General features: G+C 36.6%; 1 protein-coding gene across 2 annotated transcripts in view; it reads right to left on the bottom strand.

The window, feature by feature from the left end:
- Positions 1 to 4,412: 4,412 nt before the first annotated feature.
- Traf4 (TNF receptor associated factor 4) overlaps positions 4,413 to 15,204 on the bottom strand; it is a 115,300-nt gene continuing 104,508 nt past the window's right edge. For both annotated transcript variants that reach the window (XM_083125723.1, XM_083125722.1), the window contains 4 exons: positions 12,609 to 12,750; positions 10,754 to 10,872; positions 9,272 to 9,427; positions 4,413 to 6,121 (listed from right to left, as the gene is read on the bottom strand). In XM_083125723.1, coding sequence (XP_082981849.1) covers positions 5,924 to 6,121; positions 9,272 to 9,427; positions 10,754 to 10,872; positions 12,609 to 12,750 — 615 coding nt within the window. In that variant the 3' untranslated portion in view covers positions 4,413 to 5,923. The remainder of the gene's footprint in view (positions 6,122 to 9,271; positions 9,428 to 10,753; positions 10,873 to 12,608; positions 12,751 to 15,204) is intronic.

Genomic DNA, 15,204 nt, shown 5'->3' on the forward strand with positions numbered 1-15,204 from the left:
GCAAGGTTTGAAGTATTTCTGTTGTTTCATTATTGTCGTTGTGGTGCAATGCCAATTATTAACCAACAGACTTCTGTGAGTGCTTGGCTGTAGTAAACACGCTTTTGTTGTGCTCCGTGTTCCTACGTGTTTTCAGTATGGATATAACACCCAGAAAACGTTCTAGAATTATTACATTGACTGAGAACACATCCATGACTGTGCGGCAAATCGCTGAAGTGGCTGGTGTTGGGAAATCAGCGGTGTCAAAAATTATTAGAAACTAAAGGGCAACTGGTAGTTTTTCTCCAAAACGAAAAGGAAAGTGTGGTAGAAAACGTATTTCACAACTGTATACATAGCTACAGCTCGTCGGCTCACACATGAGAAGGAATAAATATCCTACCTCCAATTCTGGTTTGGCTCTATTTTAGAGACGGAGTCTCATACTCGATCTCGTGTCCCTAGGCACGCAGGATCTGATCTCGTTCTTCAATGTAAATTAATATCTTTCTGATAAACTATGGTAGGTGTGGTGAATGGAAACATATAGTGACATTAGAAAATCATGCGCTTATTCATACCTGTATGCTACACTGGTTGTTCTCTGAATTAATTCATGTTAAAATGACATTTGAAAATGATTAACTAATAGTTATTGTCAGCTTAAGAGCATATGTGCTAAAAAGGTTACAGAAGTGGCTGCAAGGGTAATTTAGGGACCCTCTTAGTATCGATCACGTAAAATTTGAATATCAAAATATATTTATGTGAAGATGTGGTCCACCCAAATCTTTGACAGGTATCCAGTAGTTCTCCCACGTAGGAAAGTCTGGCGCTGTCACTGCTGTTTACCTATTAACTATTCAAAAGCTGCTTACTTTTAGGGATACTTCATATCGAAGCAACACGCGACAAGCGACACGTGTCTCTTGGTAACTGGCTCTCAGTAATAAATGCTACCAAACATTCAGCTTGTGTTGTCTGTTGCTTGTGTGTCCCTCGGACTGAGTTCTTTTTCATACCGTGCATCGTGTCGCCCTGGCCTGTTGTTCGCTCATGCACAGTGAATATTTTGCTTTAGACGGCATGAAATATCCGTGTCGCTTGAGGATTTCACCAATTGAACGCAGGCTTGTATGACATGTTATTCTACAGCTGTGTGAAACGTTGCTGTTGATTGGATTGTTCTCTAGAGGTATGTGTCGCTTGTCACTTCGGTCTGCAGCTACATTGAGAAACGTTGCTGTTGACTGGCTCGTTCCCAAGCGACACGGGACATTCACATCAAGCAACAAGAGCCTATTCAGTTTAAAGCAAAACATGCACGAACAACAAACCGAGTCGACATGATACACGATATTGAGAGAAAGTCCCAATCCGAGCGACATGCCACACGAGTAGCTTCTTTCAGTCATGAACAAGCTATGAAGATGTAATTGAATTCATTGTCACTCGCCCTCTTAGGGAGAACTCACACCGAAGCGACACGCACCACATGTCGCTTGGGAACGAGCCAATCAGCAGCAACGTTTCACACCGTAGCGGCATGACAGGCAGCACATGCCTACGCTCGATTGGTGCAATTCTCAAGCGACACGTGTCGCCGGTCACTTGTCGTTCCGGTGTGTTTTCTCCCTCCATCACGATTAATGTATTCACATAATATCCAAAGTAAAATATCAATGAAACTAGAATTTAAAAAATTTGCAAGATGTGGGTTCCATTATTATAACATAACATTACATACAGTATAATTGAATGTGCAGTGAATTATTTTTAAAATTTAACTATCTACCTTCAGCATGGTTGTCTTACCTCTTTATGAAATAGATCGGTGTTCTTTAAATGTGAATGTATTGCCCAAGCGTGTTCTTTGTATAGACACAAATTGTATTTTTAAAATGCGTTGAAGTTAATGTGACTATAATTGAAAATGTATTCAGAGATCGAGACGAAAACGAGAGAGCTTTTACATAACTTGGGACAAGAACAAGATTTAGAGTTTGAAAGAGTACCCGACTGTCTCACTTCCTTTCGCTGTAATTTCTGTAGGGCCTCCCAAGGCACGTATCTAGAAATACACCGAACCAATTGTGTCAGGAATAATAATAATAATGTGATGTTTAAGTTAAAATTATATTATTACCACATAAATAGGTAAAAAGATCGGATAACAGCACGTATTCATTATCTAACTTACCTGTAGTTAAGATCGGCATAATTTGCATAAAAAACAAGTGCCCCGACAAAGAAATTCATTTCAAATTGATGAAGAATTGAATATTTATTGAATAAAAGAGAATGTTAGATCCGGTTAGCGAAAAGTAAAGTTCCTGATTAATATTTTATGTATATTGTTATAAATAGTAGCATGCAATCATAAATCTTTGGTAATTGGTACTGTCCTTCTAAGCCCCCTAATTCCAATCTTTCTTCCAATAAGTTCAAAGAGTGGGCCTCTTCGATGGCGCAGTGGTATCGTCGTTGCCTTGTAATCAAGGGATCCCGGGTTGGATACCCGGTGGATGCAAGTAGTGGTTCGAATCTCACTTTAAACTGTAAGTCCAGTCCCGATTAGCCTTTCTGTGCAAAAAGTGGACTTAGAAACTACAAATCAATCAATAAGTTCAAAGGAAATTATAACCATCGATTATGTAATAAATGAATGCTACACAAATATATTTTCATTATTTATTTTTTGCACTTGGAAAGTCTTTCTTGGGGAGGGGTCCGGACCCCTCCCCAAATAAGTCCTTGAGTTTCCTCGATGAAATTAGTAGTAATTATCTCGACTTGTATTCAAGGGGTCTCACGTTTGATCCCCGGTAGAACTACACAGTGGTCTGGATCCCACTTTATCCTGTAGCCCCAGTCCCGATTACCCTATTTAAGCATGTAATTGACTTAAAACTAACTTTAATTTTGCTATAATGTATGTAAGATTCAATTGGGACAGTCTCTGTTTTAATGTATTTATCCTTTTGGAAAATAGAAATAAGACAAATGGAACACAATGAAAAAACAGCCGGGTGAAGGAAATCAACTTTGGATTTTCCGAAATGGTCGGAGCACGGTCAAAAGCCGCCCCCAAGGGAAAAGACAATACCAAGGGTAGAAGAAGAAGTAAGCGAAGCCACGCCCACTATTGTAAAACCTGGTCAGAGTCATCTATCGGCAGACGGCTGAACTTGTAGGACTTGAACATAACCCCGCCAGCCGATGGCCAGCCCCGCTATGGCTCGAATAAAGCCATTCTCAAAGCTGTTTGAAAATGCATATCAATGTTTGCAAATGGCTTATTGTCACAATGGGCCTCTCAATTTGAAAAAACAAAAAATCAGTTTACTCAGGAAGGATGCAAGAAAGCCTTGCAAGGTTTAATTTTTACAGTAACTTAGAATCGGGCTCTATACGCCGATCCAAAAAGTGAGATATTTGACAGCTAATATATTTTAAAATATGGAAGTGATAAAAAAATTTCAATATTCACTGTTAAGATTCATCCTTTCTAATCAATTGACCACAAAGCTCATTCAAATGTCTCAAATAGTTTTCGAGTAAAAGTGTTCTGAATGAAGGTCTGTTTTTCCGCTGCCCATGATATAGCCTCTTAAGAAGGCTAGAGAGTTAGTTAGTTAGTTTAGATATTTATATCATAAATGTTAAAATGTACAATATTCACTTCAATCATAGTGCCTACCATACATTTCACCCCCGGCCGAAGCAATAAAACTCTCCTTCATTCCCAAAACTTGGGATCTGTTGACATTTGACGCAGGTGTGGAAGGAATGTGGATGATGACATCAAAGTCTCAGATTTCTGTCAAATGAGAGGCTGCAACAGGGGCAGGGAAGGTACAGATAAAGAAGGCTCCCTATGAAAGAACTTTCTAAAGTCTAGAGAATCTTCTAAACACTTGCTGCTGCTTAGACTTCTGTTCATAAACAAGATGAACGAACGAAGTTGGGAACAAAATAATATATTCTGTCTACATTTTCACTCTTCACCTCAAACAAATTAGAAAACAAGATAGTTTTACCTAATGTCAAGGGGGCTGGCAGCAGTGCAAATGGGGGCATAGCCCCCCCAGTCCCTGCCTGGCTACGGGCCTGTGCAGTTTAGGTTCTGTGACTTGCATGGAGTCAGGATGGTATTTGATGGGCAGGGGGTTGAGGAATATAACCCTTCTGGTTACTAACTATTGGCACTTTGAGTATTGGTCATAATATCTCAGTGATTTAAGATTGCTTATTGGTCTCCCCCACTGGAAATTTTCCAAATACCACACTGATTATATTATTAACTTGTAACATATTGTATTGTTTAAATGCACGAATAAGTGATGCCCAGAAAGAATGCAGTTTTGAATAAACATTTCAATGCCTTAACACCACCTAAAGAACCATGCAAAATAATTAAAACATTGCTGTTATTTTATTTAGAATTTTATTTGATATGCAAGTGAATTCACAAACAACGTGTTTGAAAAACAGTTGTGTAAATAAGTCAGGTCATTTTGCAAAACAGTACAGAAAAAAAAATATTTCATATAAACAGCTGTATGTTGAAGATCTATCAATCCATTAATATTCATATACAAACATTTAAACATTTAACTTGCTAAATGAATACACACACACGCACATATATATCTACAAAACTTATCACAACACCTACAAGTATATACATTCACACAGTCACACACACACACACAGATATTTTGTTTCCAACTTAACAGGAATGTAAAAAATAAAAAAAGAAGTTCTTTGGCTAACACAATAGAGTACATAATTCTTGCTATATGCACACCTGAGAGTGATTTTTCTCAACCTTCAACCTTATAACATTTGCTAGTTCTTGTGTTTACATTTCTCTGTTAAAAATTGCACCAGCTTTTAAAACAAATCTTTATAAAAATGCACAGTAAACTCTGTATATATAAAAATATATATGTTTTAAGGTTTTAGATGATCCCATATGATCAGTAGGTATTCTTAAATGGATTGTCTGTTATTTAGTGAGAAAAAATTTAATTGTAACATGTGCCAGACAACAATAACAGAATGCAATAACAACTCAAATTTAAAATGGCAAATAAATAGTATTTCAATACATATGCTGAAGATGACTCCTGCTATAATTTATTTGCAAAACACAAGGCAGAATGATAAATTATGATATAATATTTATTGCCTTAGCAGCAGATAACAAATGTTACGTTCTTTTGCTTCTCTTTAACAGAAAATCTTGCTTGTAAACTAATGTGCAATTGGATATGATGTGTCACTAAGCCTAATGTGCTGTTACATGTATAGTACATATGTACAAGATTGTACGAACTTTCCTTATGTGTGTATCCAGATATATTATTCAAATTACACACAGTTTCGATATTGGCTACACTATACGTCTCAAATATATACACAAAAAATGCAATTCTTTTCTTAATGTAATTGCTGCTGTTTCTTCTGATACCAACACTAACAATGTTGTTGCTAAATTCTTGCTTGTAACATATTGTTTTGTACATGTCCATCTAGCTGCCTTAGTGGTATGGAATGTAAAGGAGAAAATTAGATTCAGATTTTTTTTTACATGACACAATTGAAAGTGAAAAAGTAATATTTAATGTAATATATCAATGTGATGATGGATATCTGAACAGTTCTCGATGACGGAGTGGTGAAAGTTTCCATAACATTCCAAGAAATATTCTTAATTTTCATTAAATTTTTGTAACTTCTCAAGACCAATTACTTACTTTGTAAAAAAATACACACATCCAGTACATTTGAAAATGTCATGCCTCTATACAATAAATTATGGAAATATTTTCAGTGAAACAGTACGAAAAATGCATAAACATAGAAATGCACAATTTCCACAACACAGCAACGTTAACAACACACATACACGTAGAGCACGGAATGCCAGTCACTTTCACACGGCAACTATTTTGCTTGGGTCCACCTTCACTCGAAGGAACATGGTGTCGTCCTTGATGAAGTGCCGCTTCTTCAGCATCTCGTGAGAGACGAATCGGGGAAACCCAAATCCAAGGGAGTCGGGCTCCTTGCTTGGCCTCTGGAAATTCTTCCACGTTGGATCAGGGATGAAGCTTTCAACAATATTGCATGCCTGGAAGAAAAGTGATAGTGTTTTTTGTATGTAGGCTTGTTACATAGTACAGTAGACAGAATTTTCAGTAGGGTTTCCAGTGAGCTACAATTAACTACAATTGCACAAATATGTAAAAATAATACATGCAATAATAATTTCCTTTTGTAAATTTTGAAGTGACTTGCTACCATAAGCAGTGGCGGATCCAGAAATCACAGTTGGGATGGGGAAATTTCAGTAGCGTGCCTCACCTCACCAAGAATCATTTCTAACATACACTTGAACTGTTTTGTTTTATATGAACAATATATCATAATCTAAACAGGAATCAATTGATCCAGAGATTACAGTATCGTTTTGCATGTAAAGATAGGGAGGGACCCAGTAGATGGTTTGATTAATTTGGTTTATTTTACTTCGCTTTTCTGCCACTTTTGGCTAATCACGAAGATAAGCAGGAGTGATGGATGATATGATGAAATTGATGACAGAACACTCACTAAGAACACTCATGCCCAGGCCGGGATTCGAACGTGGGATCCCTAGTGGATGGTCATTAGTGTATGTTGTTATCATAATTCCACCTATTGCCACCGTAAACTGGTCGATTAGATATGAGGAATAAACTGAATCAACAAATAAAATAAAAACCTATTCTCTCATGGGGTTCTGATTCGTTCCCCTTAGCGTGCCTTGAACACAAAGCTGACTTAAATCAAACTTTAAAAAATATTATCTAGCCTGTTAAACTTAGCGATAAAAGACAGAATATTTGAATCTTCAAAAATATTAAGCATAATATATCAGAAAGCCTGGTAGTTGGGAGGGGCGATTGCCCCATCATCACCCCTCGTGGATCCGCACCTGACCATAAGGCTATGCTCGCATTGGATCTGCTTTTGGTTGAACACACAACATCATGAAATTAAGTTTGGGTGGTCACATTGGTGGCAAGCTGCTTTGATGTTTCACCAACCACCACATCATTACGAATAATTGTAGAGAAGTTAGAATGAATTTTACAGCAGGATTCCCAGATGAACCTATTTCAGACAGAGACGGTGTTTGGATACTTGTGAACAAGAACAGTATCTGTTCTTGATAAGAAGCGAAGGGTGAAACAGAGTGTGCTTTCTGAGAACAAAGTAGACGCAATGGAGCGATTGGAACATACTCCTCACAAACGCCTTTGGTGCCTTGCATAACAAACAGACATTTCATGACGTCTGCGTGACGAGCTACCAAGCTTTTAAACCTGAAGCCATACATTTGAAGAATTGAAAGAAAATATCAGGAGAGAAATTGAAGCAATTTCGGAAGAGGAACTGATACGTGTTAGTGAAATTCCTTAAAAAATGCTGTAAATGTGTGGATTACAACATTTCTAACACCTCTTGTAACAAGGTATGTGCTCATTTTAATTGTAACCGTCTATGTAATTGTACGAGATTATTTTATTACATAGCTAGGGGCTCCAGTTACGTGGACGTTGCATCCAGTTTGCCGGCAGATGCGATCTTACTTTCCGCCACTGCTCCGGGGACACCTAGCCTGCGAAAGACACTGTACTTAACTTCTTGCATGGTTTGGGACAAAAGTGGATAGAAAGGTAAGGTAAAGTTCCCCATGCATATAGCACCATGCCATGATGTATATTTAGGGGATGTTGGGGTAGGACCTCACACATTCTTGATCTCTCCCAATTTGGAGAGTGGACATTGAAAATCATTGTGACACATCAGTCAAAGGTTAGGTGGGAGAACAGCATGCACTGAACCTCGCCTGCTAAATAAAGATGATATTATTATTATTTTCATCAAGTGGGAACCAGAAAACAGGCTTAATATTGCAGCAATAACTACATTTTGAAATTATGAAATATATGCAAAAATAATAATAATAAAAATATTAATACAAATCTTTTGTTAATTTTAATAGATGCATGTGACCATTGAAATTTCCACTGAAGGAGACCTGGACCAGGATGCTGGTGAGCCAAACTGGAGGGGGATATATTCTGTCGACAAGGAATGTTAGTTAAGATGACAAATTTTCAATTTATTTAATGACAAATTGCCAATTTATTTGACAGCCAATGTGATAAGAAATTGTGGCATTTGTCATTATCAAATATATGTTTTTACACATCTTGCACCGTGGTCATGCAATCTGAGACATCATGCTTTGGGCTCCATTTATGGGACACACAGACATTTGAGGAAGCATACCAACTTATCTCCTGAGATTTCAGCCTATGTATGGGACTGGTGGCCACCCGACATCACGAGGAAATTGGGGAGCTACAAATGAGTAGCGTAACCTGGTCATGAAACCTACAACAACGACTGGGGACTAGTCGTGCTGACCACACACCCCGTAACTGGTTGGATGATCTTCCACCTCAGATGAATGAGTGAGTAGAATCAGGTGGAAGTGAGGCCAGCAGTCGGTACGTAGGCCCGGTCCCTTAATGGGCTGTTGTGCCACGTGTTAGTATTATATTTTATTAAATAAGTTATTTTTACACATTAGAAGCACCTGCTATTTAACAGTAATACAAAGATCATGAAAAATGGAAGAAGAACACAATGCTAGCAGATCTAGCTGTAGTGTTTACACTATTTAAAGAAATACAGGAAGTTGCCAGACGTTACTAGAAATTTTTAGTAATGTGCAATTCAAAACAAAACTGGATCCACTATGACCTTAAGTTAATGTGATGTAGAATAATCATAGATATGTGTACACATACACAAATATGTTTGCTGATTTTTTCTGTCTTCATGTTTCATTATCCTTGTTTTCACCTGTTTTTGTCAATGATGTGACTGGCCCACAAGATGTAGAAGAGCAACTTTAAACAGCCAAATACATTTTTATAACAATATGTTTATATTTATCATACAACAGATCTTATATCACTATAGGAAATTTCAGGTAGCACAGATTTTGAAGAAAGTTGCGTAGATCTGTCACTTTCTCAAGGCTCATATTGGGACTAGCTGTTTTAATAACACTAAATTAAAAATCTAATACTAACTGATTTCTCTGTTTGGAAAATTAAATACTAAATGCGAACTCAATCACAGAAGAGTCAATTTCTGTGCAGTAACCTTAAATTTTATTCATTTTGTTAATGTTTTATGAGTAACAACTAAGATATCTCACCTTTTCTGGCATGCTTGTCTGATCAAAGAGCGTGAAGGAGACAGAGTGGGAGAAAGGCCAGCGGAGCAGTGCATCATATTCTCCTGGTAAGATCTTGATGTACACGGAGATGTGCGTGCCTTCGCCTGCACCGTTGCCATTGGGGAAAAGGGATGCCTGGAACAAAAATAAAACAAGAAATGCAAAATATGCTCTGTTCATATTGTCTCTTTTTTAATGTCTAATGTCATGTTTTGCTGCTAGGAGGCAGTAGCAATATGTTCAGTAAACGGGAGCAGGCATTTGTGTTCTTGTTTTGCAAGAAGTTGTCCCCTGATTTAACCCCTTGTGACTTTTTCTTTTGAGGGTTTGTGAAGGATACTGTTTCCATGTCTCCACAGTCCAGGATCTCAGGGTGGACCAAATTACCGATGCCGTGGATCTTGTGAACAGTTATGCTAACTCGTGTATCATTAAAGGTGCACACATAGAGCATTTGTGACTTTTGTGATATTGGAAACAAAAATTGGAGAGTATATTTTTAATATGAATGTAAAATGTTTGTTCTTTGTTCAGTAGTTTAAGTCTTAGGAATTTTTCAAATGTTCCACGTTCTTATGAATAGCCCTGTATAATGACATTATAAATGCTAAAGGAGAAATGCCATCAAAACTGCAAATGATAAGCAAGTTCTGACCTTTCAGTGCATCTGAGTACACAATGGAATATGAATACTGCTACTGCCACATATGGGTCAAGTATCTGAGGGGAGAAATCTGCAATGCCCCTCTCTACCACCTAACCAAACAGGCAAGGAACACTATGCAATTAAATGAACGTTTATGTATTATTGAGGAGAATAATAAATGTCACTCACCCCTCCACCTCCCTACTCACTGTTACAATGTATTAGCAAGTTAAAAAAGGAAGCAGTTAAGGAATATTTTTGCTTGATATGTTTCCACATGAAACTACCACATTATTTCATACCTATTGGTATAATATAACTTCATAAATTCATACAATGTATTTGGTACATTCCAGTGTTACATATACGACATTTCACACATAAAATGTAGACATGAGATTGGATTAAAATATTCATAATGAACTGATTTCATGTATGAAGTACTTTGTGGTGTCTGCTAACAAGAAAAACTTGAGTATGATAAAGTCTGTAAAGCATATGGGCTACTAATTTTTGTTGGTGAAATTATATGCATTCACAAACATTTAAACACAATTAAAAGCACTAATAATTTTCAGATTAAATATATTTTTTATTTACATGGAGTAGAACCACTTTTCACGGAATGCCCCATTTCAAGTAATATATTTTCTCTTCCTGCAGTGGAAGACCAAGAACAGATTTTTTAGATTTACAATTTACTGGAATAAATCATGATTAAATTGACATTACCAATACTTCTTATATCCATAATAATATAGTTTTAAAACCTTCGGTAAAACGTAAGACAAATAAATGAAAATGAGTTTCCTTACCTGTAACTTGTACCCATATTGACTAGTGAAGAATGGAAGACTGACTAACTCCATCCCTTCTTTGGTTTTTGCTTCAGCCATTTTGGACGAGTAGTCGCTGATTTTCCAAATGAGAGTACCTGAAATAAATAAAAAAAATATGTATTGCAATATTTGCTGTTCTTATTTATACATCTGTTACTTAATGTTAAGTTTCTACCACATTAACATAATCATGATTGTGAGGAGAAATAATGATTTGATGAAAGAACAAACCAAATAGTCTTTCCCACACAGCACAAACCTCCAAGGGATGTCCATAGGATATCCACAATGTCCAGAGCAGATCCATGGATATTGTGGACATCCCATGGTGTGGATATCCAGCTCTGGACATCCATGGGATATCCCATCCTGGATATCCAGAGAATCTCACATTTTGGATGTCCACGGGATCTCCTGTCCTGGATATTTATGGAATATGTGGTATTACATCCACGTGATACTAAAAATTTGACATAAATATCTTGATATTCATGTAAAGATTCATTCACAGTATCTAGTCTGAAGTTAATTATGTTCGGAATCAAATTCTGTGATGCAGTACTAAATCGTAACTTAAAAATATCTCCCAAAGGAATTGCATCGTCCATTGGGCATTGTCTTTTCAGCAAGTCACGCATGTGCAAGGCCATGTAAACTTTCTTTGCCACGAGGCTTTCTTTGTGTCTCAAACACAACACCAGTTTGCATTGAGGAAGTTTATTTCTCAGAGAGAGTGGAGTACTTGTTATAAGCATATGTGCACCCGAGGTTTTCGATACGTGTAAATCTAGTACAGGAATCTTCTTTTCGTATCCAAAGTATGTGTAAAAAATATCAGCATGATGTTCAAAAATGATCCACAATGTCCAAAGCATATCCAGAATATCCAAAACAAATCCACAGAATGTCCAAAACATGTCCTTCCTGGATATCCTATGGATGTTCCCTGGCACGAATATCCAGAAGACATCCATTAGTCACACTGACTCCTGACCACTTTCAGTGTTCTAACAAATGGTTTCTATTCTTTTTCATGATTGTCTTTCATAACTTGATTCTATATGGAGTTTCTTGTGTGTGTGAAAATAATATATTTATAGTAATAATGTAAAATAAATATAATAATTTATTTTAACAATGTAGGTACTGCACCCAGTGTTCATGATCAAGGATTTAATTTTCGTAGCCTGTAGCAGCAAAGATGATTTTGGATATCCTACTCCTTTGAAAAAACACTACGATACATACAATTTTTAAAAATTATATTCATTGATAATTTTCTACAGTATTCACTCAATCTTTGCGTGGTTTGCATTCACTGTTGCCTAGTTATCTGTGATAGTAAATAGCCTCTCATTGTCATGGAACTAGTTAACAGCAAAGTAATACCACAAGAAGGTTCACTTGAATACTCTAGAAGGAATTCCAAATAATGTAGTTTTGCAGAATTTGAAATATCACAGCAGTTTTCAAAATGAGAGAAATTATCTAAAGCGACTTTGTTGCCAGAGACCATGGCCATAAACAAATGACTATGGAGAAAATAGAAAACAAAAATGAAATTCCAAGGATTAGTTCAACTAGATTTATAAAGTGAGAAAGTCAGATTTGAATGTATCAGTTTCATATTGTGATGCCTTGAGCTCTTGCCTTGAAACCAATGGTCATCATGTAACATAATTATCTTTTCAAATTGCAATACAAAAATATACATTTCACACCTAAACAAATAATCTGTAAATGTTAGCCATTAACAATAATCCTTCCTACATACTGTTCTAGATGTTGAAAGAACAGACTGCACATAAGATATCATATCACCTTAATTTACCTGAATAATTAAGGCTGAGTCTGTTGAGGGCACACTTCAAACTGCTGATCTGATGCTGCTGTTTGGTGACAAGCCCACACATCAGTACCAGGTGTTGCTTTGTGTTCTCATCTAAATGTTTCTCCAGTGCGTAACGCTGGCCCTGAAAATATGAACATCTCTTGTTGCAGAAAGGAATAACAGTCTTACTCACCACTCAACAATCACTATCTTATATTCTTTCTAGAGCTGAGCCGATACCACTTTGAACTGATACCGATACTCTTCTCTTACCAATTCCCACTGATACCGACACTTCAAAATTGCAATAATTAAAAATGGTTCAAAATATTCATCAATACTGGTGTGTTAAGTAGTCTACTCCAATTATATGTATCCATTTACCAAGAAATTTGCTTTAAAATATGAAAAAAATACATCAGAATGTTAAAAATATTTGTTACATGACAATAAAATCCAGTCTGTCAAGCAAAAATGGTGCAAAATATAAAGAAAATTTGAAACTTTCCTGATTTCCAAGATAATTAGACTCTGCAAAAGTGCTGCGCAGCATTTTTGTGGACCACATGAGACAATGAAAGACCAAGATGCTGGAAAAGTATCAAACCGATACCGATACCTATGGTATCAGCCGATACTAATACATCAGCATCGGTATTGGCTCAGACCAAATTCTTTCAAATATAAGGTATTATATGCACTGAGCCTTGCATTGTATTCTATTATTTAATTTTAAGATACATTTACACAGGTACTCCAAAAGAGATGCAAAAGGCTTGTATTCAGTTTCACACTCCTAAACAACATTGTTAATAATAATAATAATAATAACAAAAATTTTATTCATATTTTGGGAAATGATAGACACAGTAGTAAATAATTACAAGAGAAACTTTAGTAGTCAAGGATGGTGGCAGTTTTTCTTAACTACAATAATGTGTATTAATTAATATATACTACTATACATTATAATACTGTTTTAGATAAGAGGGATTCCATGTTAAAGTGCCCTGAAACTCAATTTTGAAAATTAAATGCAATGCTGTAACTTGTGAGTGAACAGTCTGAGAATGTCTGTTGGATAAAAATTCAAGTTTTACGTATACATAAATAAGGAATGTAAAAACTATAGAGGAATAACACTGATGTGCCACTCAGCAAAGATGTATGAGAAAATATTAGATAAAAGAATAAGTGGAGTGACAGAGCTGAACGTGAGAGACGAACAATATGGATTTAGAAGAGGCAGATCAACAGTAGATCTGATATTCACAATAAATCAATTACAAGAAAGGCTCTACGAATATAAAAATGATTTGATTATGGCATTCCTAGATATAGAAAAGGCATACGATAGCATGGACAGAACAAAGATTTGGAAGGCTCTAAGAGAGAAAGGAGTTGAGGAAGGGATAGTGTGCAGAGTGCAGAGCACATACAAGGCCAATTAGAGCTGTGTGAAGACACCAGTGGGAACAACAGAGTGGTTCAGTATAAGTAATGGACTAAAACAGGGAAGTGCTCTTTTGCCACTGCTCTTCATAATTACAATGGATGCAATTAACGAAGAGGTGGGGAAGAAGATAGGAGAGGAGGAGATGAAGGCCCTGTTGTTTGCTGATGACTTGGGAAGAAGAAGTACAGAGACAGTTTGGTAATTGGAACGAGAAAATCAGAAGAGCAGGAATGAAATTCAGTGCAGAAAAGAGCGAGGTACTAATAACAACAAGAAACAGAGGCAGAAATGAACCAAGAATAAAGATGGACACTGAAGAATTGAGGATAGTGGAGAGCTTCAAATATCTAGGAAGCATAATTGAGAGAAGTGGAACAACAGATGAGGAGGTAAACAGAAGAGGACAAATGGGTGGTGGACTATATCAAAGTGTTCGAAGATTAATATGGAACAGGGATGTTCCTATGAAATGCAAGAAGATAATACATAACATGCTATGTGCCAATAATTACGTAAGGAGCAGAGAGACACAAAAGAAAGATGCAGGCAAGTGGAGATGAAATTTTTAAGGAGTATATTGGGGAAGACTAGAAGGGATAGAATAAGGAATGAGGAGATCCGACAGACATTGGGGTTGGTGAAGCTTCAGGACAGAATAGATCAGGCACAGATGAGATGGTTCGGACACATGAAGAGGATGGATGTAGAAAGACTACCAGTAAGAGCTTACAATCCACAAGGAGTGGAAATAAGGCCAAGAGGGAGACCAAGGTGTCGGTAGAAAGAGCAGATAGTGGAGAGTGTTAGAAGAGGACAAGATTGGAACACCATGGAAAGAGAGGAGTGGTGGAAGACCAGGAAAAAGTGTTGACCCAGCCAGAGGCAGGAAACGGCAAAGGAAGATGATGAATTAAGTTAGAAAGTAGAAGGTATTTTACATATTGTTCGTTTATTTTAACTTTTTGTTTGGTTTTGTCTTGTATTGTGTCCCACCCGTGACACCAAAAAACAATTAATTTCTCCTTTAACTGTTACATTTCACCCTAAACTCCACTAGAATATTCAAAGATCAATAATTTATTTTTCATCATTTGGAAATTCATAGAAATTAAAATAAATTTATCATTAAGTAAAGAGACA

This window comes from Lepisma saccharinum, chromosome 7 (genome assembly GCF_977018435.1).
Source record: "Lepisma saccharinum chromosome 7, izLepSacc3.1, whole genome shotgun sequence".
Lineage (NCBI taxonomy): Eukaryota > Metazoa > Arthropoda > Insecta > Zygentoma > Lepismatidae > Lepisma > Lepisma saccharinum.